This window comes from Heterodontus francisci, chromosome 1 (genome assembly GCF_036365525.1).
Source record: "Heterodontus francisci isolate sHetFra1 chromosome 1, sHetFra1.hap1, whole genome shotgun sequence".
NCBI lineage: Eukaryota > Metazoa > Chordata > Chondrichthyes > Heterodontiformes > Heterodontidae > Heterodontus > Heterodontus francisci.
Genome location: NC_090371.1, coordinates 59665503 through 59691211, shown reverse-complemented (window position 1 = coordinate 59691211; position 25709 = coordinate 59665503). Strand labels below are relative to the sequence as shown.

The 25709-nt window shown below is 44.6% G+C and overlaps 1 protein-coding gene across 1 annotated transcript in view; it reads left to right on the top strand.

The window, feature by feature from the left end:
- The window catches only part of alpk2 (alpha-kinase 2), an 87043-nt gene that overhangs the window by 6711 nt on the left and 54623 nt on the right, over nucleotides 1-25709 (top strand). The window contains exon 3 of the mRNA XM_068056919.1: nucleotides 16656-18198. Coding sequence (XP_067913020.1) covers nucleotides 16656-18198 — 1543 coding nt within the window. The remainder of the gene's footprint in view (nucleotides 1-16655; nucleotides 18199-25709) is intronic.

The following is a 25709-nucleotide window of genomic DNA, read 5'->3' as shown; positions in this document are numbered from 1 at the left end:
ATCAACTAGCCCTCTTCGCATTTAATTTGTGTGCTAAAATATTGCAGTCAAGAATGTTATATGAATGCTTTAAGTTTTCATCATCACCACTAATTTATGACTTGTATTTTTCTTCCTGCCTTCCAATGTTTATTTGTCTTTAATCAGTTTAATTGAAATATAGTTCTAATATATTCAAAGCAATTAGCTGAGCAGTAAATAATCCTTACAGTAAGAGAGAATGACAGAATCTCTACAGCACAGAAGGAGGCCATTCGGCCCATCATGTCTGCACCGGCTCTCCGAATGAGCAATTTATCTAGTGCCACTCCCCCACCTTTTACCCGTATCCTTGAACATTCCTCCTCTTCATATAACAGACTACTTCCCTTTTGAATGCTTCAACTGAACCTGCCTTCACCACACTCTCAGGCAGTGCATTCCAGACCTTAAACACACGCTGCGTGAAAACGTTTTTCCTCATGTCGCTTTTGCTTCTTTTACCAATTACTTTAAGTCTGTGCCCTCACATCCTTGATCCTTTCACGAGTGGGAACAGTTTCCCCCGGCTTACTCTGCCCAGACCCCTCATGATTTTGAATACCTCTATCAAATCACCTCTCAGCCTGTTCTTCTCCAAGGAAAACAGTCCCAACATTTGATTGAATTAATCAATATCTTTGAATTCAATTAGCCCCTGTATTACTGGATATTTCTACAATGATCATAGAATTCACTCACATAATCAGTCACCTTCTGGTAAATCATAGAATCATATTGCACAGAAGAAGGCCATTCTGCCCATCATGCCTGTGCCAGGATTTCTGCAAAAGCTGCCAATTTTATTCTTATTCATTCACGAGATGTGGGCATCGCTGGCCAGGCCAGCATTTATTGCCCATCCCTAATTGCCCTTGAGAAGGTGGTGGTGAGCTGCCGTCTTGAACCGCTGAAGTCCATGTGGGCTTCATGTACACCCACAGTGCTGTTAGGAAGGGAGTTCCAGGATTTTGACCCAGCGACAGTGAAGGAACGGCGATATAGTTCCAAGTCAGGATGGTGTGTGACTTGGAGGGGAACTTGCAGGTGGTGGTGGTCCCATGTATTTTCTGCCCTCGTCCTTCTAGTTGGTAGAGGTCGTGGGTTTGGAAGGTGCTGTCGAAGGAGCCTTGGTGCATTGCTGCAGTGCATCTTGTAGATGGTACACACTGCTGCCACTGTGCGTCGGTGGTGGAGGGAGTGAATGTTTGTAGATGGGGTGCCAATGAAGCGGGCTGCTTTGTCCTGGATGGTGTCGAGCTTCTTGAGTGTTGTTGGAGCTGCACCCATCCAGGCAAGTGGAGAGTATTCCATCACACTCCTGACCTGTACCTTGTAGATTGTGGACAGGCTTTGGGGAGTCAGGAGGTGAGTTACTCGCATCAAGATTCCTATCCTCTGACCTGCTCTTGTAGCCACGGTATTTATATGGCTACTCCAGTTCAGTTTCTGGTCAATGGTAGCCCCTAGGATGTTGATAGTGGGGGATTCAGCGATGGTAATGCCGTTGAATGTCAAGGGGAGATGGTTAGATTCTCTTTTGTTGGAGATGGTCATTGCCTGGCACTTGTGTGGCACGAAAGTTACTTGCCACTTATCAGCCCAAGCCTGGATATTGTCCAGGTCTTGCTGCATTTCTACACAGACTGCTTCAGTATCTGAGGAGTCACGAATGGTGCTGAACATTGTGCAATCATCAGCGAACATCCCCACTTCTGACCTTATGATTGAAGGAAGGTCATTGATGAAGCAGCTGAAGATGGTTGGGCCTAGGACACTACCCTGAGGTACTCCTGCAGTGATGTCCTGGAGCTCAGATGATTGACCTCCAACAACCACAACCATCTTCCTTTGCGCCAATCTCCTGCTCTTTTCCCGTAGCCTTGAATTTTTTTTCTGTTAAGTAGAAATTTACTATTGAATTTTCTTCCACCACCTTTTCAAGCAATGTATTCCAGATCATAATAGCTCATTGAGTAAAACTATTTTGTTTCATCTCCCTCCCACCCCAGGCATTTCTTTCAATTACCTTAAATTTGTGTCCTCTGGTTACTGCCAGTGGAAACAGTTTCTCTTTATCTACTGTATCAAAACCCCTCGTTATCTTGGATGTCTATATAAATCTTCCCTTAACGTTCTCTATTCTAAGGAGAATACCCTCAGCTACTCCAGAGACCACCTCATCTCTGGTATTATTCTTGTAAATCTCCTCTGCTTGCTCTCCAAGGCCATGATATGCTTTCTAAAGTATGGTGTATTGGTCATTATACTCTGAGGTCTAACCAGTGATTTATAGAGAGTTAGCGTAACTTCTTTGCTTTTGCACACTACACCTCTATTTATACAGCCAATGATCCTGTGACTGATGATTGGCATCCTACCATCTGCGAGAGATGATGGCAATGCAGCCTCAGAACCTTGGTAAGGTCAGATGAGATCATCTGCTGCACTTTTTGTATGCTTTATTTAAACAGCTTTATCAACTTGTCCTGCCACCTTCAAAGGTTTGTGTATGTGAGTCCCCAGGTCTCTCTGTTCTTGCGGCCCCTCTAAAATTGAACAATTTAGTTTATATTGCTTTCCATAATTTTGCATTCCAAATGCATCACATAAGAAGATAAGAACATAAGAATTAGGAGCAGGAGTCAGCCATTCAGCCCCTCAAGCCTGCCCTACCATTCAATAAGATCATGGCTGATCTGTCCCAGGCCTCAACTCCTCTTTTGGGCCTGCTCCGCATAACCCTCGACTCCCCGAGATTTCAAAAATCTATCTACCTCCTCCTTAAATACATTTAGTGGCCTAGCCTCCACAACTGTCTGAGATAGAGAATTCCAGAGATTCACCACCCTCTGAAAGAAATTCCTTCGCATCTCAGTTTTAAATGTGTGCCCCCTTATTCTGTAACTAACTATGTCCCCTAGTTCGAGATTCTGCCACCAGTGGAAACATCTTCTCAACATCTACCCTGTCAAGCCCCCTAGAATCTTATATGATTCAATAAGATCACCTCTTCTAAACTCCAGTGAATAAAGGACTAACCTGTTTAGCCGTTCTTGATAAGACAACCCCTTCATCCCAGGAATCAGTCTAGTGTACCTTTTCTGAACTGCCTCCAATGCTAGTATATCCTTCCTTAAATACGGGGACCAAAACTGTACGCAGTACTCCAGGTGTGGTCTCACCAACACCCTGTACAGTTGTAACAAGACTTCCCTATTTTTAAACTCTAACCCCCTAGCAATAAAGGCCAAAATTCTATTTGCCTTCCTAATTACTTGCTGCACCTGCATGCTAACTTTTTGTGTTTCACCCAGATTCCTCTGTGCTGCAGTATTTTATAGTCTTTCTCCATCTATATAATAATCTGCTTTTTTATTCCTACCAAAGTGGATTACCTCACATTTTCCCACATTGAACACCATCGGCCAAGTTTTTGCCCACTCACTTAACCTATCTATATCCGTTTGGAGATTCTTTGTGTCCTCATCACAACATGCCCTCCCACCTATTTTTGTATCATCAACAAATTTGGATACATTACACTCTGTCCATTCCTCCAAGTCATTAATATAGATAGTAAATAGTTGAGGCCTGAGGGCTGATCCTTGTGGCACCCCACTAGTTACAGCTTTCCAACCTGATAAAGACCAATTGATCCCGACTCTCTGCCTTCTGTGTGTTAGCCAATCCTCAATTCACGCCAACACACTACCCCCAATACCCTGAGCTCCTATTTTGTGCAATAACCTTTTATGTGGCACCTTATCGAATGCCTTCTGAAAATCCAAATACACTACATCTACCAGTTCCCCTTTATCCACTCTGCTTGTTATATCCTCAAAGAACTCTAACAAATTTGTCAAACATGATTTCCCTTTCATAAAACCATGTTGACTCTGTTTGATTGCATTATGTTTTTCTAAATGTCCTGCTATTTCTTCCTTAATAATGGACTTTAGCATTTTCCCAATGACAAATGTTAAGCTAACTGGTCTATAGTTTCCTGCTTTCTACCTCCCTCCTTTCTTGAATAGGGGCGTGACATTAGCGTTTTTCCAATCCGCTGGTACCCTAATGGAATCCAGTGAGTTTTGGTATATTATGACCAATGCCTCCACTATCTTTGCAGCCACTTCTTTTAAAACCCTTGGATGCAGGCCATCAGGTCCTGGCGACATGTCTGCTTTTAGTCCCATCAGTTTTTCCAGCACCTTTTCCCTCGTTATAGAGTTTGTTACAAGTTCCTCCCTCCCATTTACACCTTGCTCATCTATTATTGTTGGGATGTTTATAATATCCATGAAGACTGATGCAAAATATTGGTTTAAATTATCTGCCATTTTCCTGTTCCCTGTTATTAATTCCCCAGTCTCATCCTCTAAGGGTCCCACACTTACTTTAGCTACTCTCTTCCTTTTTATATACCCGTCGAAGCTCTTACTGTTTGTTTTTATATTTCTTGCCAATTTACTCTCATAATCAATTTTCTCCCTCTTAATTAGTTTGTTAGTCATCCGCTGCTGGTTTCTAAAATATTCCCAATCCTTTGGCCTACGACTAGCTTTTGCCACTTTGTATGCCTTTCTTTTTGATTTGATACTCTCCTTAACTTCCTTTGTTATCCATGGGTGGTTCATTGTTCTCTTCAAGTCCTTCCTGTTGACCGTAATAAATGTTTGCTGAGTGTTCTGAAATATCTGCTTTAATGTCTGCCACTGCTCATCTACTGACTCCCCCTGTAGTTTATTTTCCCAGCCCGCTTTAGACAACTCTTTCTTCATACCTCTGTAATTGCCCTTGCTTAAGTTGAAGACACTGGTTTGAGACCCGAGTTACTCACCCTCAAACTGAATTTGAAATTCTACCATTGTTATGATCGCTTCCCCCTAGAGGATCCTTAACTATGAGATCTCTTATTAATCCTACTTCATTACACATTACCAAATCTAAAATAACCTGTTCCCAGGTAGGTTCTGCAACGTATTGTTCTAAGAAACAATCCCTAATGCACTCTACAAATTCATCTTCGATGCTACCCTTGCCAATTTGATTTGTCCACTCTATATGCAAATTAAAATTACCCATGATAATTGCAGTGCCCTTCTTACATGCCTCCATTATTTCCTGATTAATATTTTGTCCTACAGAGAGGCAACTCCTCGGGGGCCTATAGATCACTCCCACCCGTGATTTCTTTCCCTTGCTATTGCTTATTTCCACCCAAACTGATTGTACATCACAATCTATTACACCTATATCATTACTCACAACTGCACTGCTCCCTTCCTTTAATAACAAAGCTACCCCACCTCCTTTTCCTTTCTGCCTGTTCTTCTGGAATGTCAAATATCCTTGTACATTGAGATTCCAGTCCTGGTCATCCTGCAACCACGTCTCTGGGATAGCTATCAAACCATATTCATTTATTTCTATCTGTGCTATCTGTTCTATCACGTCACACCTCTCTGCATTAAATTTTATCTGCCATGTATCGAAGCATTTCACCAGGCTATCTGTGTCCTTCAGACATTTGCTCATCACTGTTTACTACAATTCCAAGCTTTGTGTCACCTGCAAACTTTGAAATTATGCCCTTTCACGGACAGAATTTTACAGCCCCCCACAGGAGCAAACTGGTGGTGGTTGGGGCAGGTGGGGGGCATCCATAAAATTGATTGGGAGGTGGGAGGGTGCCGTTCCCGATGCCTTCCTGCCCCCGCTAAAATTTTAAGTGGGGCAACGGCGGCGCAAAACAGTCCGCCTGCTCCAATTGAGGCCCGCAAGTGGCCAATTAACTGCCACTTAAGGGCCTTTTCCCACCGCTGCTGGTACTTTACCAGTGGCGGTCGGGCAGCAAAGGCCCCCAGGACGCCGCCAGATAAAATCTAGCGGCCCTCTTGTGGACTGGGGGAGGGGCTCTCCTGATTGGGCACCCTGTGCCCCACAGAGGGTCTCCCCACCCCCCCCCCCCCAACAGCCCAATCACACTCCTGCACAACACTCCCCCCTTGCCTTGTCTTGCTGGAGCCCAGCCAATTGTCCCTGGCAAGGTCCCAAAGAATTACTTTCTTTCCAGGCCGTCATCCCTCTTTTTTTTTACTTTTTTTTTTATAAGGTGGCCTTTATACCCCAGGCCCCTTTTATATATTTTATGTCGAGGGGGCCTTTATTCCTCAGGCCCCCCGCCGTCGTCCCTCTTGCTGCCCTTGGCTGGGTGCTGTCCCGGCAGTGTCCACCACTCCCTGTGGCGCTGCTGGGATTGAGAGCTGCTGGCCCACTGATTGGCCAGAAGCCCCATTAGGTGGGACTTTGTGCCTCAGAGGTGGCAGTCCTGCCCGAGGCCAATTAAGGGCCTGGGGAGTGAAAAATCCTGGCATGGCTTCCCAGGCCCAGTGGAGAGGGGCTCACACCCCAACTTCTTGGCTGGTGGCCAGAGCCTCCCACCCAACGTAAAACTCCCAGCCCACATCATTGATATATATCAAAAAGAGCAGTGGACCCAATACTGACCTTTGTGGGGACAGCATTGTTTACTTCCCTCCAATCTGAAAATCAACCGCTCATTACTACTCTCGACTTTCTCTCAGCCAATTTTGTATCCACACTGCACTGCACCTTTAATCCCATGAGTTGCAGTTATTGTAGTAAGTCTATTGTGTGGCACTTTATCAAATACCCTTTGAAAGTTCATATGCCCTACATCAACTGAACTACCTGCATCAATCCTCTTTGTTACTTCATCAAAGGATTCAATCAAGTTAGGCAGACATGATTTTCCTTTAACAAATACATGATTGCCGTCATTTATTAACCCATGTTGCTCCAAATGGTAGTCAGTTTTGTCCCAGATTATGGTCTCTAGAAGTTTACCTACTATATTGAGTGACTGCCTTAATAGTTACCCAGCTTATTTCTCTCCATTTTTGAACAGGACTGTATCATTTGCAGCCCTCCAGTCCTCTCGTACCACACCCAAAACCAAGGATGACTGAAAGAGTGTCACCAAAGTCTCTGCTATTTCTACTCTTACTTCCATCAGCAACCTTTAATGTATTCCATCTAGACATTTTTTGCTTTGAAAGCTACCAAACATTTAAGTACCTCCTCTTTATCTATTTGTGTCCTATCCAATTTCTCTACCTCTCCTTTACAGTAGTATTGGCAACATCCTCTTCTTCAGTGAAGACAATTGCAATGTAGTCATTATGTGTCTCACCCATGCCCTCTGCCACCATAGGAAGGTTTCCTTTTAGGCCCTTGATTGACCCCACATTTCTTTTGACTATCCTTTTACTATTTATTTAATGAATGGCCTGACACTGGGAAGTTCCGAGGAACAAAGGGACCTTGGCGTGTTTGTCCATAGATCTCTGAAGGCACAAGGGCAGGTTAATAGGGTGGTGAAAAAGGCATATGGGACACTTGCCTTTATCAATCGAGGCATAGATTACAAAAGAAGGGAGGTCATGTTGGAGTTGTACAGAACTTTGGTAAGGCCACAGCTGGAGTACTGTGTGCAATTCTGGTCACCACATTATAGGAAGGATGTGATTGCATTGGAGGGGGTGCAGAGGCGATTCACCAGGATGTTGCCTGGGATGGAACATTTAAGCTATGAAGAGAGGTTGGATAGGCTTGGGTTGTTTTCACTGGAGCAGAGGAGACTGAGGGGTGACCTGATCGAGGTGTACAAGATTATGAGGGGCATTGGCAGGGTGGATAGGGAGCAGCTGTTCCCCTTAGTTGAAGGGTCAGTTACGAGGGGTCACAAGTTTAAGGTGAAAGGTGGGAGGTTTAAAGGGGACTTGAGGAAGAACTTTTTTACCCAGAGGGTGGTGACGATCTGGAATGCCCTGCCCGGGAGGGTGGTAGAGGCAGGTTGCCTCACATCCTTTAAAAAGTACCTGGATGAGCACTTGGCACGTCATAACATTCAAGGCTCTGGGCCAAGTGCTGGCAAATGGGATTAGGTAGACAGGTCAGGTGTTTTAATGCATCGGTGCAGACTCGATGGGCCGAAGGGCCTCTTCTGCACTGTATTATTCTGTGATTCTGTGATTTACATGTTTTAAAACACTTTAGTGGTCATTTTATGCTAACTGATAATCTTTTGCCCCTCTTATTTCAGTTTTCAGTTCTCCTCTGTACTCTGCTTCAGCTTGATTCTCTACTGTATTATTAATCTGATATTCATCATAATCCTCCTTTTTCATTTTCATTTTAATCTCAATTTCTTTGGTCACCAGGGAGCTATTGTTTTAGATACCTTTCTTTACATCCCCCCACCACCATAAGAATATGTCTAGTCTGTACCTAAGCTATCTCCTCTTTGAAGGTTTCCCATTGTTCATTTATTGTTTTACCTGGCAATCTTTGCTTCTATTCCACCTGGGTCAGATGCCTCTTCAACCCATTGAAGATAGCCTTTCTCCTGTTGAGTATCTTTACCTTTGCTTTTTCCTTGTCCTTTTCCATACTATTCTAAACCTAGTGATATGGTGATCACTGTTTCCCAAATGCCGTCCCACTGAAACATGCTCCACTTGCCCCACTTCATTCCTCTGAACTAGATTCAGCACTGCTTCCTTCCCCATTGGATGGAAACACACTGATCAAGAAAGTTCTCCTGTACACACCTCAGGCACTTGCATTCTTCTTGAGCCTTAAAGCGTTCAAGACTTAAAAACACCTAAGCCCATTGCTGATGCTACTTCAATCAATAGTTCATTTGTTTCTCATCCATTGCAACTTTTATTTATTGTTTAAATACATTTATTTATTGCATATCATGTATTTATAATGTATATCAATGTATTTATAAAAGATTCCCTTCCTTGCCTTTATCCCGTTTTCACCCTCCAGGTCTGTATTTTGATAATTGAAGTTCCCCACGATCACTATATTGTTTTTACATCTTTCTGAAATTTGCCTACACATCTGTTCTTCCATCTCCTTCTCACTATTTGATGGTCTATAGTAGACACTCAGCAGTGGAACAGCTCCTCTTCTGCTCCTTAACTCTCGCCAAATAGATTCTGTCATCCCTTTCCAGTGCTGTAACTGTATTTTCTATTCATTCAAGGGATGTGGGTATCACTGGCAATGCCAGCATTTATTACCCATCCTTAATTGCCATTGAGAAGGTAGTGGTGAGCCACCTTCTTGAACCGCTGCAGTCTATCTGGTGTAGTACACCCACAGTGCTGTTAGGGAGGGAGTTCCAGGATTTTGACCCAGTGACAGTGAAGGAATGGTGATATAGTTCCAAGTCAGGATGGTGTGTTACTTGTAGGGGATCATGCAGTTGGTTGTGCTCCCAGGCACCTGCTGCCCTTATACATTAAGGTAGTAGAGGTTGTGGTTTGGAAGGTGCTGTTGAAAAAGCCTTGGCGAGTTGCTCCAGTGCATCTTGTAGATAGTGCACACTGTGTATATAGTGCCTCTGTACAATGGTGATGGAGGGAGTGAATGTTTAAGGTAATGGATGGGTTCCAATCAAGGAGCTGCTTTGTCCTGGATGGTGTCAAGCTTCCTGAGTGTTGGAACTTCACTCATTCAGGCAAGTGGAGAGTATTCCATCACACTCCTGACTTGTGCCTTGTAGACAGTGGAAAGGCATTGAGGAGTGAATGGGTGAGTTACTCGACACAGAATTCCCAACCTCTGACTTGCTCTTGTATGGCTGGTCCAGTTAAGTTTCTGATCACTGGTAACTCCCAGGATGTTGAAGGTGGGGAATTCAGTGATGGTAATGCCCTTGAACGTCAGAGGGGAGATGGTTAGATTTTCTCTTGTTGGAGATGGTCATTGCTTGGCAGTTGTGTGGCACTAATGTTAGTTGCCACTTATCAGCCCAAGCCAGAATGTTGGTCAGGTCTTGCGGGCATGGACTTTTTTTGATGAATACATCCAGCCCCATTGTTACTTTTTCATCCCTATTTGTCTTGAATAAATTTTAGCCATAAATGTTATGATTGCTTACCTGCCCTCATTTGAGCCAGAATTTCACTATATTGTAACCCCAAATGACAACTTGTAGCTGCAGGTCACCAACCTTATTTGTCACACTGCAAGAAGTTGCACACAGGCACTCCAAATCTGCTTTAGTCTGCCTTGCATTGTTCCCCTCTCCGATTACTCCTATTTCTGGATTATTGCTTATTCTAATAATGTTTTCCTTCCCAGTCATTTAAAATCTCCCCCAAAGCAGAGATAATGGCATAGCAGACCACATGCTCCATTACGTTTATCATTACGATGATGCATCTAGAGAGATGTCCATCCATTTATTCTTCTCACCTAAAGGATACTGTCTTGCTCTCTGCCTACTCCTGATCACCTTCCCTCTGGCATCTTGCAGATGGGGCCAATCAAAGTCATCTTTATTGGCAAAGTACTGCAGATGCTGGAAATCTGAAACACTAAAAAGAAATGCTAGAAATACTCAGCAGGTCTGGCAGCATCTGTGGAGAGAGAAGCAGAGTTAACATTTTAGGTCAACTGCCAATTCTGATGAAGGGTCATTGACCTGAAGCATTAACTCTGCTTCTCTCTCCACAGATGCTGCCAACCTGCTGAGTATTTCCAGCATTTCTTGCTTGTGTTTCATCTTTATTGGCCATTGATCGAACATCACTTAATACAATATATGCTTTTCTCAAATCTCTCAGAATTGACTTTAGCCCTCAGTATTCAGCGTGCACAAGACTTCTCAAAGCCATTTCATTTCCACTCCACTTCATCAATGTATGAATTTGTATAATATTGAGCATCTGATGAAAACTGTGATATAATACAATATTTTTAAGTGTCCAGTTTATCATTAATTTTATCAAAATAACTATCATACCATAACAACTTGCATTTAGCATCTTTAACATAGAAAATGTCTCAAGGTGCTTCACAGAGGCATAATCAAAAATAAATGGATGCCAAGTGTTACGACTGAGGCGGGAGGAGTGCACTGCTTATTCTAATCCCACTTCTCCACAGGTCACAACATATATTTAAATTTTCCCACTTACTGATATGATCAATCATATACTCTATTTTTCCCAGAATAAAACACACAAACCAGGTTTCTTTAATAAATAACAAAATGATCAGTTTATTGTAAACCAAGTCCTAATCAAAAATGAAGTAAAATATACACATAAATTGAAATATTAACGCCTCTTATTTATCCTAGCCCTCACACACACATATCTACACACTGGTTAACAGAGAAAAAAATAAAAGGGATTTATTTGGTTACAGCTGTTATGAAGAAATAGAAAGAATAAAATAAACACTTAGGCTGAAAGGACAATATGAAAAGATGTCCTTTGTTTCGGTTAGGTGTCCCAACTGCATATAGATGGTTGTCAATGGGATCTTCCTAAAACAGTTTTTTTCAGGTGATGTTGAAGATCAGTTTGGGGAGGCTTTCCAAGAGATGCAGCTACAGAGGCTCCAAATAGGTCTCCCAGCAGGACTGCAGCTACAAGGTTTCAGTTCCAAACATTCGATGCAAGGTTCCTTCAGAAATGCAGGGTTTCTTCAAATACAGAAGGAAACAGGAATCTGGCATACTGGGAATCCAGGGTTTCCTTTCAAGGGAGAGAGATGAGCTGGTATTCTCTTCCGTTGCAAGCAAAAAAAAAACTGGCTGTTGTAACATTTCAAACTGAAACTAAACTTTTCTGGAAAGCAAGCCTCCTGACAACCATAAATCGTGGCTTGTCACTTCTTTGTAAATATCTCCCCAAGTCAAAAACAACTCCTGCTGGGTTATTTGAAAACAGGTGCCTTCCATTAACTGTTTACAGTTCAAACTCAGTCCAAACCTTCTGGTGACCTCCTTTTAAAAAAACACGCCAAGTTCCGAATCCCTTTTCAGTTTTCAAACACCAGTTCTCAAAATTTGACAAAAGGTGGAAACACTTGTAACACAAGCCAAAAAAAGAGATGTTTGGAAAAGTAGTTTGGTCAAAGAGTTGGGTTTGAAGTAATGGCTTAAAAGAAAAGAGAAAGATGGAGGGGCATAGGTAAGAAATCCCAGAACATAGAGCCTAGGCGGCTGAAGGCACAGCCATTAATGGTGTAGTAAATTGTGGGGTGGCAGTGGGTGGGCGAGGAAGAGGAAACACATGCAAGGTCAGAGTTCAGGTAGTGGAGAGTTTGAAAGAGATTGCATGGTTGGAGGAGGCTTTAGTGATAAAGAAACAGCAGTGCTATGAAAAGATTTAAACACAAGGATTGCAATTTTAAATCAGAGATCTCGGAGAACCAGGAGCCAATGTAGACAGCAAGGGCAAGGGTAATAGGTGAGCAGGGTTTGCATGGGATAGGATATAAGCAGTAGAGTTCTGGATGAGCTGCAATGTAAAAGAAGATCAATGATGGGAGGCTAAGAGAGCATCCGAATAATTGAGTTTGGAGATGATAAACGCATAGATGAAGGTTTCCGCAACAGACAGGCTATGATAGAGGTGGAGGTGGGTGATACAGTGGTGTAAGTAGCTGGTACTGTGATGGAGAGGATTATGGAGTTGAGTGAGACACCAAAGTTGCAAACTGTCTAGTTCAGCCTGACAATATTTAGAGAGAGTGGAATCAATGTCAAGAGTATGGAGTTTGTGGAGGAGGGCAAAGATACTGGTTGAATTCTTCCTAGTGCTAAACTGGACAGTGGATGTTATCTATATGGACTTCAGTAAAGCCTTTGACAAGGTCCCTTATGGCAGACTGGTGCAAAAGGTGAAGTCACACGGGATCAGAGGTGAACTGGCAAGATGGATACAGAACTGGCTCAGTCATAGAAGACAGAGGGTAGCAGTGGAAGGGTGCTTTTCTGAATGGAGGGATGTGACTAGTGGTGTTCTGCAGGGATCAGTGCTGGGACCTTTGCTGTTTGTAGTATATATAAATGATTTGGAGGAAAATTTAGCTGGTCTGATTAGCAAGTTTGCGGGCGACACAAAGGTTGGTGGAGTTGCTGATAGTGATGAGGATTGTCAGAGGATACAGCAGGCTATAGATCGGTTGGAGACTTGGGCGGAGAAATGGCAGATGGAGTTTAACCGGACAAATGTGAGGTAATGCATTTTGGAAGGTCCATTGCAGGTGGGAAGTATACAGTAAATGGCAGAACCCTTAGGAGTATTGACAGGCAGAGAGATCTGGGCGTACAGGTCCACAGGTCACTGAAAGTGGCAACGTAGGTGGATAAGGTAGTCAAGAAGGCATACGGCATGCTTGCTTTCATCGGTCAGGGCATAGAGTATAAAAATTGGCAAGTCATGCTGCAGCTGTACAGAACTTTAGTTCAGCCACACTTAGAATATTGCAATTCTGGTCGCCACACTACCAGAAGGACATGGAGGCTTTGGAGAGGGTACAGAAGAGGTTTACCAGGATGTTGCCTGGTCTGGAGCTATGAGGAGAGGTTGGATAAACTCTGATTGTTTTCACTGGAACGACGGAGGTGGAGGGGCGACATGATAGAGGTTTACAAAGTTATGAGCGGCATGGACAGAGTGGATAGTCAGAAGCTTTTTCCCAGGGTGGAAGAGTCAGTTACTAGGGGACATAGGTTTAAGGTGAGAGGGGCAAAGTTTAGAGGGGATGTGCGAGGCAAGTTCTTTACACAGGGGGTGGTGAGTGCCTGGAACTTGTTGTCGGGGGAGGTGGTGGAAGCAGGTACGATAGCGACTTTTAAGAGGCATCTTGACAAATACATGAATATGATGGGAATAGAGGGATATGGTCCCCGGAAGTGCAGAAGGTTTTAGTTTAGGCAGGCATCAAGATCGATGCAGGCTTGGAGGGCCGAATGGCCTGTTCCTGTGCTGTACTGTTCTTTGTTCTTTGAAGGAAATTGTGGTTCACCATAGACTCTGATAATGAATTTTGGCATTTTCCAACCCTTTATGTACTCAAATTCAGAATTTGTCTCACATTTACAGGAAGCAGAAGATATTTACTAGAATGCTACCAGGGTGAAGAACTTTTGTTGTGAAAAGAGGCTAGAGAAGCTGGGAATATTCTTAGATCAGCGAAGGTTAAGAGGAGATTTGATAGAGGTGTTCAAAATCATGAATGGTTTTGATACAGTAAATAAGAAGAAACTGTTTCCTGTAACAGAAGAGTCATTAACCAGAGGACACCAACTTAAGGTGATTGGTAAAAGAACCAGAGGTGATGGCAAAAGAACCAGAGGCGATGTGAGGAAAAATTTTTATTACACAGCGAGTTGTAATCTGGAATGCACTGCTTGAAAAGGTGATGGAAGTAGATTCTATAGAAACATTCAAAAGAACACTGGGTAAATACTTGAAAGAAAGAAAAGCACAATGATGGGGAAAGAGCAGGGGAGTGTGACTAATTGGATAGCTCTACCAAAGAGCTGACATAGGCACAATGAGCCAAAAGGCCTCCTTCTCTGCTGTATCATTCTATGAATTTGGCTCCCTCATTTATAAATCACCTCTCTCCGTGTTTCAGCACCCTGTCATCTTTTAAGATGAAATGTATGTTCTCACATTCTGTTTACACTCTAACTTGATACCCACAAGTCACATGCTAAATTAAAGTTCAACTATTACTTAAGAACTCCACGTAATTTTTTGATCTAATGTCATTCCCAGAATTTATTCATGCATCATTCCATGTGGAAAATTCCTAAGACAAACATAAACTTCCTTTTAAAATACATTTATCAGTAATGGAATCTATTTCCAATCACGCAACATGTGCTATAAATAGAGCTCATGCCACATATATGTTAGATAAACCACCTGTTGACTTTAGACTTGTAAGATATTGACTTAAAGTTGGCATCAATTTAATGACAAATGCAGTGGGGTCAAAAATTCATATTGGCCTGAATTAGACAGCATGGTGGGAGCACACGCCAGAGGCCAGAGGCATAAGGGCTCACCTGAAATTGGGACTCAGGCCTCATCAGCCTATCCTGGCAAGCTGCAGATGCCAGTCAGGTGACCAGAGGCAGCTTATCAGTCCACAAGGGTAAATGTGGGCTGGCTAACTCCACAACAGCAATCCTTAGGTAAGTCCTGGGAGCAGGAGGAGACAATCAGGAGGGGGCAGAACAGGGATCAGTGACTGCCAACAGGACTACACTGTTGCTCCTCCCACCTCGACATTCAGATAAACATATGGTGCTAGTCTGTAGCCACCTCTTTAAGAGCCCCTGATTAGGCCAATGCCAGGTGTGTTCAGAGAAGCTCATCTTCACGAAGGGGGCCTCAAACAGGCATAGGCCCCCTTTTTGCGGAAGCAAAGGCTCTAGGGCTCATTTCAGGCATGGGGCCTGGTTGCCTATACTGGACCTTTTACCCATATGATGGGTTACGCACTTCCAGTACAGAATATGCACACGCACACTGCCCATTAAGGCCTGTAAAACAGGTGCAATGCCAATGTCCAAGCCTATATCTTTTTCTCCAAAGAATTTCAGTATTTAACAACTGAAACCCAGGTATGTGACATCATTTATAGCCACTTCTGCAGGATTTGAACATCCGTACTATTTAACCAGAGAACCTCGGACGTTTACTGCACAGAAAGAGGCCATTCTCCTATCATTCCTCTGCTAGCTGTTTGCTAAAGTAATCATACATTAATCCTACTGCCCAGCTCTCTTGCCATAAACTTCCTCTGCTTCAAATATTTATCCAATTTTCTCTTAAACAATAGTTTCTGCCTCAACCTCTTGTGGCAAAACATTCCATGCTCCAACAATCCTTTGCATAAAAAAAATCTACTGACCTCTTTATTCTCTTAGTGTTAAATTTAAATCGATAGCCCTTTGTCACTTACTCCCCACCAAATGTGGCAGAGAACTAAGTGAGTTTCTTCAAACTACCTGAAGCCTACCCTTCCCCCACATGTTGATTGGACTGCTGTGCATTCCTAACAGTTCCTGTGCTTGTGATAATATATATATATATATATTAGCAGTTGGCAGGAAAAAAGACAGAAGCGCAAGGAGAGAGCCAACTGTGTAACAGCCCCGACAACCAATTTTATCTGCAGCACCTGTGGAAGAGTCTGTCATTCTAGAATTGACCTTTATAGCCACTCCAGGCGCTGCTTCACAAACCACTGACCACCTCCAGGCACTTACCCATTGTCTCTCGAGACAAGGAGGCCGAAGAAGATATATAAAACATGTTGAACATCTTCATGGCGAGGTAACCGCAACACATGTGTGATCTCGTCAGTTGTGAGTTATCTGGTCAGCCTCATTTGTAGAATATGGGTCACTTGTTAACCATTTCATTAGTGCTAAGATTGGAATCTCCCAATAGTTTGGTATTTTGGTCCATCAGTTTGTTCTGGGGTGGGGAGGGGCTCAAACCAATCCAGCCAGTCGCATTTGAAAGTGTTTCTTGTCACATAGTCGATTAAATTAATGTGGTACAAGAACTATTATATTATCAGAGAATGCCAAAATATTGATCATAATTAGGAATTGGACTCGAATAGTTTATTTGAGACTGGAAACCTACCTTTTATGCATCAAATGAATTCTGACAGGGGCTTGCGGTGAACTTGGCATTGTTCAAGCTCATTGATCACACGCAGTTTTGCCAATGATTGCTCTCAGTAAGTGGTTCATTGACTTTCAGATGTACAGAAGACGACGCCGCGATCTACCAAGTGTCTGCCAGAAACTCAAAGGGGATCGCCATCTGTTCCTCGGTCTTGCAAGTTGGCTTCGTCACGGAAGCTCAGGTAAGACAAAAAATTATGCAGAAGCTAAGAGAAAGAAACGAAGACAAGAAGGCGCTCGAGTCGCGCCCTTCTGAAATGGATAGTCCGATTAGTTGGGGGTGTTACAGCAAAAGCTCCAAGGATCGCCTTTCAAACACTGCTGCTGAAATCCACTCGACTGAAAATCCAGTCCAGTCATCGATCGAAGGGAAAGTAGCTGGCGACCAAAGCTCAGAAAGTATAGAGGAAACCCCATCTGGAATTCCAGGTTTTACTCCTGCAGAACAGATGGACAAACTAGCCGGGATGAGCTCTTCAGCTGTTGCCTCCCTCCCAAATACGGTCAAGAGGGATGAGGTGAAGGATCTCCGACAGAGTGTCGGGGGCTGCCACAGTTTGTTTCCAGTGGGACCCCAAAGCCGCAGCTTAAACGGGGCTGCTTCTCCAAAGGGGGACTCGAGAAGTTCAGTGAAACTTTCCCAAGGGTCTGGCGGCGACTTCAGTGGCGAGAATCTTCTGAAAGGCGACATGCAACGATGCAAGTGGAATTGGCCCGCAATTAGCGCTGCACACACCGCCCATTTAACTGCTGAAGATGAAGATTACTTGGACTGGCTGGTGTGTTCTGATGTTCTGACTGAGCAGGACAATGCACTGTGGCAGCACCAGCTGGACTGCCCCTCTCATGTGTTTCTGCCAGAAGGCGATGGCCCTGAAACTGACGAGGTGAAAGTGACCTGGCGCCGCCAGTCCGCCTTCCGGGGTCACCCGGGGCTGCCAGCTGAGGCTGCAGCTGTGGACATCATTGATATTCATTGTTCTCGACCTGCAGGCACTGGGGAAAGGATGTGTTCCACACGCAGCTTCTCATTGATAGGCAGTGTCTCCGCCTCGGAAAAGAGCAGGGCTCTCGGAAAGGGAGGAGATGAAATTTGCCCCATCTCACCTGAGGTTGGCTCCGAGTTGCCCCCACTTACCCCCAGGGCCAGCTGTTTAAAAACATGTTCAGCTCCTTCAAATGGGAACCAGGCGATGATTATTTGCCAAAAGAGAGAATCATCGGCAATATCAGAGAGTGTTATCCATCTGGACATGCTTGAGGGAGACAGAGCCACCGAAGGTGAAAGGGAGAAAGTTTTGCAGAAGGAAAGTTTCCAAGAACTGCCTGAAAAGAACGGTAATCGGGCGGAGGAAGCTATGGGTGGACTGACTCCTCCAGCTGGTGAATTAGATCCTGGGGATGTGCTTCCCACACCCCGAACGGCTAACACCACTGAAACACTGGGGGACACCGCCACTGACAGCAGACTCACACATGAGAGCCGTCATCCTGCCAAACCCCCACCAAGTCTGGGAAAGAACTCAACTCCACCTCGGAATGAAGGGGTCGAGATTGGTGCTGGAGAGGAAACAGTGGAAATGAGTCCTGAAGAGAAAAATGACAGTTCGTCAGACAGGGTAAGCTCATACACATTGAACCCTTTGGTTACATCAGTTCACATAAATTAGGCAAATGAAACTACATAGTGTGCACAGGATAATTTACTCAAAAACAAATCCTTTACTACAATTAGGCGCTTTTTTTATTCACTCAAGGGATATGAGCATCGCTTCAGGATTACTATAAAAGTTCGAACCTTGTTCAATTGATTATACCCTTTAGTGCCATTGAATGTCATACACTTGTGAAAGGAAAACACTTCTGGGCAGGCTTATCTTTACAAGCAATACATTTAATTTGTACGGTTACTTATCTGAAGCGACACACGTGGAGTGAATGTCCCTGCGAAGGAACTGAGGATTTAAATCACAGCCAAACAAAAACTTTCCATTAATAGATTTAAGGTTAGAACTAAAGTTAGTCGAATGCACTACAAATAAATATATAGCTAATAAATACCACTCCAATCAAAGCACGTATTACACATCTAACAGTCTTGAGTAAAAGTCCACATGTGCACTGATAACACTTTGTCTCTAAACTATCAGACTGTTTATCCAACATCCAGTACAGGATGAGCGGAAATTTCCTCCAACTAAATAATGGGAAGACAAAAGCCATTGTCTTAGTCCCCATTACAAACTTCGTTCCGAGCCACTGACTCCATCCCTCTCCCTGGCAACTGTGAGACTTAAACAGATTGTTTGCAATCTTGGGGTTGTATTTGGACCTGGGATGAGCTTCCAACCACACATCTGCATCAGCACTAAGACCATCGATTCCCATCTGCATAACAATGCCTGACTCTACTCCTGCCTCAGCTCATTTTAGAGCAAATTAGAGGGGAGATTTAATAGAGGTGCACAAGTTATGACAGGCATCGATAAGTTAGACAAGGAATAACTGTTCCCATTAACTGTTGGTACAAGGACTAGGGGACACAGATTGACGGTTTTGCACAAGAGATGCAGGGGGAATGTGAGGAAGAAAATTTTTATACAGAGGATGGTAATGATCTGGAACTTGCTGCCCACGAGGGTAGTGAAAGTGGAGACAATCCAAGATTTCAAAAGGAAATTGGATGTCCACTTGAAGGAAATAAACTTGTAGGGTAATGGGGATTGAGCCGTTGGGGGAGGGGGTTGGTGGGACTAACTGGATTGCTCCATGGAGAGCTGGCATGGATGTGATGGGCCAAATGGCCTCATTCTGTGCCATAAATGACTCTATGACTTTTTGGGCTGATTTTTACACCGCCACAGCAGGTCATTTGATGGCGTGGGGGCAGCATAAAATTGAGCGGGAGGCTCCGGGAGGCCTACCCGCCCCACTCCCACCTCCAGTCGACTTAACGGCCACTTAAGGGCCCTCGCTCACCTCCACGGGTATTTTACCCAAGGCAATTGGGCGTGCTGGGGACATGAAAGGCTGCCCAGCGATAGCTATCGGCCTTTCCGCTCCCCGGGGGGGGGGGGGGGCATGGCAGTCAGGCACATAGTGCCTGATTGAGGGCCGCCCCCACCTCCCAACTCACCCCCGGGACCCAAGACACCCCCCCCCCCCCACTCCCCCCAAACGACCACTCCAGACTCACCAGATAAGAACCGATCCCCTGATGAGGCATGCCCAACTTACCTTCTCTCCTGGATCCAGCTGGTCGGTTGGGCTGCAGTCCCAGCAGTGACCACCCTCCCGGTGACACTGCTAGGACTAAGAGCTGCCGGCCTGCCGATTGGCCAGCAACTCACTGAGGCAGGACTGCCGATTGGCCACCAGCTCACTGAGGTGGGACCTCCTCCGTCAGGCGGGCGGAAGTCCCGCCTCAGAACAATTAAAGCCCGGGGACCCGTAAAATGTGGGACGGATCCCTTGGAGAGGCAGAAGCAGGTTCTTTTACGTCGGTGGCAAATTCCTGTCCGCCTAAGGTAAAATCCAGCCCTATAACTCTATCTGACAGTTAACTGCCAAGCTCTTTTTTGCTTTTTTTTAGTGTCGAGGGAGCTTTACTCTTGTATCTAACCCATTTTTTTTTCAAGGTGGCCTTTATAACCCAGGCCCCTTTTATGTCGAAGGGGCCTTTATTCCTCAGGCCCCCTTTATATACATATTTTTTAAAATAACTTTATTAAAAAACAGATAAATAAACAAAAAACTCAAATTAAAATGCCATTCACGGGTCGACACTGCACTCCAGTCCCTGCGGTGCCCACCAGTCGCGGAAGCCAAGCTTTCTTTAAAATTTAAACCAGTCACCGTAAACTGGTGCATTTGCCATGGCAACACCTCTACCAATCAGAGTTCACTTGCCAATCAATCAGCACTCTCTTATGCAGGATAAGTTGTTGTTTTCCCTTATATTGGTTATTCTTGCGATTGTCCTGATGAGTGCAAGATGAAAAGCTTAAAAACTTCGACAACATATCTCTATTTTCAGCAATACTCAAGTTGTGTACTACTAAACGACTAAATAACTGTTCAATATACTGATTATTTTACATTTACTATTGGCATGATTGAGCCTATCAAAATGTTCACTGATGATTACACAATGTTCAGCACTATTTGTGACTCCTCAGGTACTGAAGCAGTCTGTGTCCATATGCAGCAAGACCTGGACAACATTCAGGCTTGGCTGATAAGTGGCAAGTTACATTCGTGCCACACAAGTGCCAGGCAAAGACCATCTCCAACAAGAGCGAATCCAACCATCTCCCCTTGACATTCAATGACATTCCCATCGCTGAATCCCCCACTATCAACATCCTCAGGGTTACCATTGACCAGAAATTGAAGTGGACCAGCTATATAAGTACTGTGGCTATAAGAGCAGGTCAGAGGCTGGGATTTCTGCGACGTGTAACTCACCTGCTGACTCTCCACCATCTACAAGGCACAAGTCAGGAGTGCGATGGAATACTCTTCACTTGCCTGGGTGGGTGAAGCTCCCACAACACTCAAGAAGCTCAACACCAACCAGGACAAAGCCACCCGCTTGATTGGCACCCCATCCACTACCTTAAACATTCACTTTCTCCACCACCGATGCACAGTGGCTGCAGTGTGTACCATCTACAAGATGCACTGCAGCAACTCACCAAGGCTCCGTCGACAGCACCTTCCAAATCTGAAACCTCTACGACCTAGAAGGAAAAGGGCAGCAGAAGCATGGGAACACCATCACCTGCAAGTTCCCCTCCAAGCCACACACCATCCTGACTTGGAACTATATTGCCATTCCTTCACTGTCACTGGGTCCAAATCCTGAAACTCCCTTCCTAACAGCACTGTGGGCACCATGTGGGCACCTACCCCACATGGACTGCAGCAGTTCAAGAAGGCGGCTCACAACCACCTTCTCAGGGGCAATTAAGGATGGGCAACAAATACTGGCCTAGCCAACGATGCTCACATCCCATGAAAGAATAAAAAAAATAAATCTGGTTTAGCCATTCACTGCTAGATCTGGTTGGACCACATATAGCACTATCAGATTCTGCTCTATTCTGCTAAAACTGCCCAAAATTCCAGAATCATCCTGGAATGCAAAGATAACTCCAGCTTCTTTTCTCTAATGCAAACTGTCTTCCTAAACCCGTCTCCCCTGTCTCCTCCACCCTCTTCTTCAACAAGAAGTGCGATGGGCTCATCGATTTCTTTGTCACTAAGACGGAGACCATCTGATCAGCTTCCTCCTTTCACTGGCCTACTGGCCAAACTTCTCTAACGTTCCCCCTGTCCTATCCCTGAACTCGCATCTTTCTTCAGTTTCTCTTATGCCCTGTCTGATTTCCTCATCTCTGTGAGACCCACCTTCTGCTCAATGTTCTCTGCATGGCCATGCACAAACATTACTTATCACAGGACAAGGCCTGTGTGGTATCTTTCAGTTGCCGTGTAGCAGTGTACCTGTGCAGCTTAATGGGAACATTGCTCCTTCTCCCTCAACCCTATTCCCACTAAACTGCTGATCACCCAACTTCCCTTACTGGCTCCCATGTTATCTGATATTGACAGTTCTCTCTCTTCAAGTACTGCCCCCCTCTCCTTCAAATCTGCTGTCATCACCCCTCTCAAAAAAAAAATTGACCCCTCCATTGTGAAGTCTTGCTTCAATTGTATAGAACCTTGGTTAGACCGCACCTGTAATCTTTTGTGCAGTTTTGGTCCCCTTACCTTAGGAAGGATATTATTGCCATAGAGGGAGTGCAACAAAGGTTCACCAGACTTGTTCCCTGGATGGCGGGACTGTCCTATGAAGAGAGATCTGCTAGTGCTCTTCGGGGGGGTTTAAAGTAATTCAGCAGGGGGATGGGAACCTAAATTGTAGTTCCAGTGTACAGGATGTTGAGAGTAGTGAGGTCAGGGATAAGGTTACAAGGACGCAAGAGGGCACTGGCAAGCAAGAACCTGGTTTAAAGTGTGTCTACTTCAACGCCAGGAGCATCCGGAATAAGGTGGGTGAGCTTGCAGCATGGGTTGGTACCTGGGATCTCGATGTAGTGGCCATTTCGGAGACATGGGTAGAGCAGGGGCAGGAATGGATGTTGCAGGTTCCGAAGTTTAGATGTTTCAGTAAGAACAGAGAAGATGGTAAAAGAGGGGGGGGGGGGGGTGTGGCATTGTTCATCAAGGAGAGTATTACAGCGACAGAAAGGACGTTTGAGGACTCGTCTACTGAGGTAGTATGGGCCGAGGTTAAAAACAGGAGAGGTGAGGTCACCCTGTTGGGAGTCTTTTATAGACCTCCAAATAGTTCCAGAGATGTAGAGGAAAGGATAGCGAAGATGATTCTCCACAGGGGCGAGAGTAACAGGGTAGTTGTTATGGGGGACTTTAACTTTCCAAATATCGACTGGAAATACTATAGTTTGAGTACTTTAGATGGGTCAGTTTTTGTCCAGTGTGTGCAGGAGGGTTTTCTGACACAGTATGTAGACAGGCCAACCAGGGGCGATGCCACATTGGATTTGGTACTGGGTAATGAACCCGGCCAGGTGTTAGATTTAGATGTAGGTGAGCACTTTGGTGATAGTGATCACAATTCGGTTAGGTTTACCTTAGCGATGGGCAGGGACAGGTATATACCGCAGGGCAGGAATTATAGCTGGGGGAAAGGAAATTATGATGCGATTAGGCAAGATTTAGGATGCGTAGGATGGGGAAGGAAACTGCAGGGGATGGGAACAATCGAAATGTGGAGCTTATTCAAAGAGCAGCTACTGCGTGTCCTTGATAAGTATGTACCTGTGAGGCAGGGAGGAAGTTGTCGAGCGAGGGAGCCGTGGTTTACTAAAGAAGTTGAAGCGCTTGTCAAGAGGAAGAAGAAGGCTTATGTTAGGATGAGACGTGAAGGCTCAGTTAGGGCACTTGAGAGTTACAAGCTAGCCAGGAAGGATCTAAAGGGAGAGCTAAGAAGAGCAAGGAGAGGACACGAGAAGTCATTGGCGGATATGATCAGGGGAAACCCTAAGGCTTTCTATAGGTATATCAGGAATAAAAGAATGACTAGAGTTAGATTAGGGCCAATCAAGGATAGTAGTGGGAAGTTGTGTGTGGAATCAGAGGAGATAGGGGAAGCGTTAAATGAATATTTTGCGTCAGTATTTACAGTAGAGAAAGAAAATGTTGTCGAGGAGAATACTGAGATTCAGTCTACTAGGCTAGATGGGATTGAGGTTCACAAGGAGGAGGTGTTATCAATTTTGGAAAGTGTGAAAATAGATAAGTCCCCTGGGCCAGATGGGATTTATCCTAGGATTCTCTGGGAAGCTAGGGAGGAGATTGCAGAGCCTTTGTCCTTGATCTTTATGTCGTCATTGTCGACAGGAATAGTGCCGGAAGACTGGAGGATAGCAAATGTTGTCCCCTTGTTCAAGAAGGGGAGTAGAGACAGCCCTGGTAATTATAGACCTGTGAGCCTTACTTCGGTTGTGGGTAAAATGTTGGAAAAGGTTATAAGAGACAGGATGTATAATCATCTTGAAAAGAATAACTTCATTAGCGATCGTCAGCACGGTTTTGTGACGGGTAGGTCGTGCCTCACAAACCTTATTGAGTTTTTCGAGAAGGTGACCAAACAGGTGGATGAGGGTAAAGCAGTGGATGTGGTGTATATGGATTTCAGTAAGGCGTTTGATAAGGTTCCCCACGGTAGGCTATTGCAGAAAATACGGAAGTATGGGGTTGAAGGTGATTTAGAGCTTTGGATCAGAAATTGGCTAGCTGAAAGAAGACAGAGGGTGGTGGTTGATGGCAAATGTTCATCCTGGAGTTTAGTTACTAGTGGTGTACCGCAAGGATCTGTTTTGGGGCCACTGCTGTTTGTCATTTTTATAAATGACCTGGAAGAGGGTGTAGGAGGGTGGGTTAGTAAATTTGTGGATGACACTAAGGTCGGTGGAGTTGTGGATAGTGCCGAAGGATGTTGTAGGGTACAGAGGGACATAGATAGGCTGCAGAGCTGGGCTGAGAGATGGCAAATGGAGTTTAATGCGGAAAAGTGCGAGGTGATTCACTTTGGAAGGAGTAACAGGAATGCAGAGTACTGGGCTAATGGGAAGATTCTTGGTAGTGTAGATGAACAGAGAGATCTTGGTGTCCAGGTGCATAAATCCCTGAAGGTTGCTACCCAGGTTAATAGGGCTGTTAAGAAGGCATATGGTGTGTTAGCTTTTATTAGTAGGGGGATCGAGTTTCGGAGCCACGAGGTCATGCTGCAGCTGTACAAAACTCTGGTGAGACCGCACCTGGAGTATTGCGTGCAGTTCTGGTCACCGCATTATAGGAAGGATGTGGAAGCTATGGAAAGGGTGCAGAGGAGATTTACTAGGATGTTGCCTGGTATGGAGGGAAGGTCTTACGAGGAAAGGCTGAGGGACTTGAGGTTGTTTTCGTTGGAGAGAAGGAGGAGGAGAGGTGACTTAATAGAGACATATAAGATAATCAGAGGGTTAGATAGGGTGGATAGTGAGAGTCATTTTCCTCGGATGGTGATGGCAAACACGAGGGGACATAGCTTTAAGTTGAGGGGTGATAGATATAGGACAGATGTCAGAGGTAGTTTCTTTACTCAGAGAGTAGTAGGGGCGTGGAACGCACTGCCTGCAACAGTAGTAGACTCGCCAACTTTAAGGGCATTTAAGTGGTCATTGGATAGACATATGGATGAAAATGGAATAGTGTAGGTCAGATGGTTTCACAGGTCGGCACAACATCGAGGGCCGAAGGGCCTGTACTGCGCTGTAATGTTCTAATTCTAATTCTAGATTGGGGAAATCGGGCCTGTATTCTCTAGAGTTTCGAAGAATGAGAGGTGATCTCATTGAAACCTACAAAATACTTAAAGGGATAGAAAGGGTAGATGCAGGTAAAATGTTTCCCCTGGTTGGGGAGTCTAGAACCAGGGGATACAATTTCAAAATAAGGTGAAAGTCACTTAGGACAGAGATGAGGAGAAATGTCTATACTCAAAGGGTTGTGAATCTTTGGAATTCTCTACCCCTGAGGGTTTTGGAAGCTCAGTCATAGA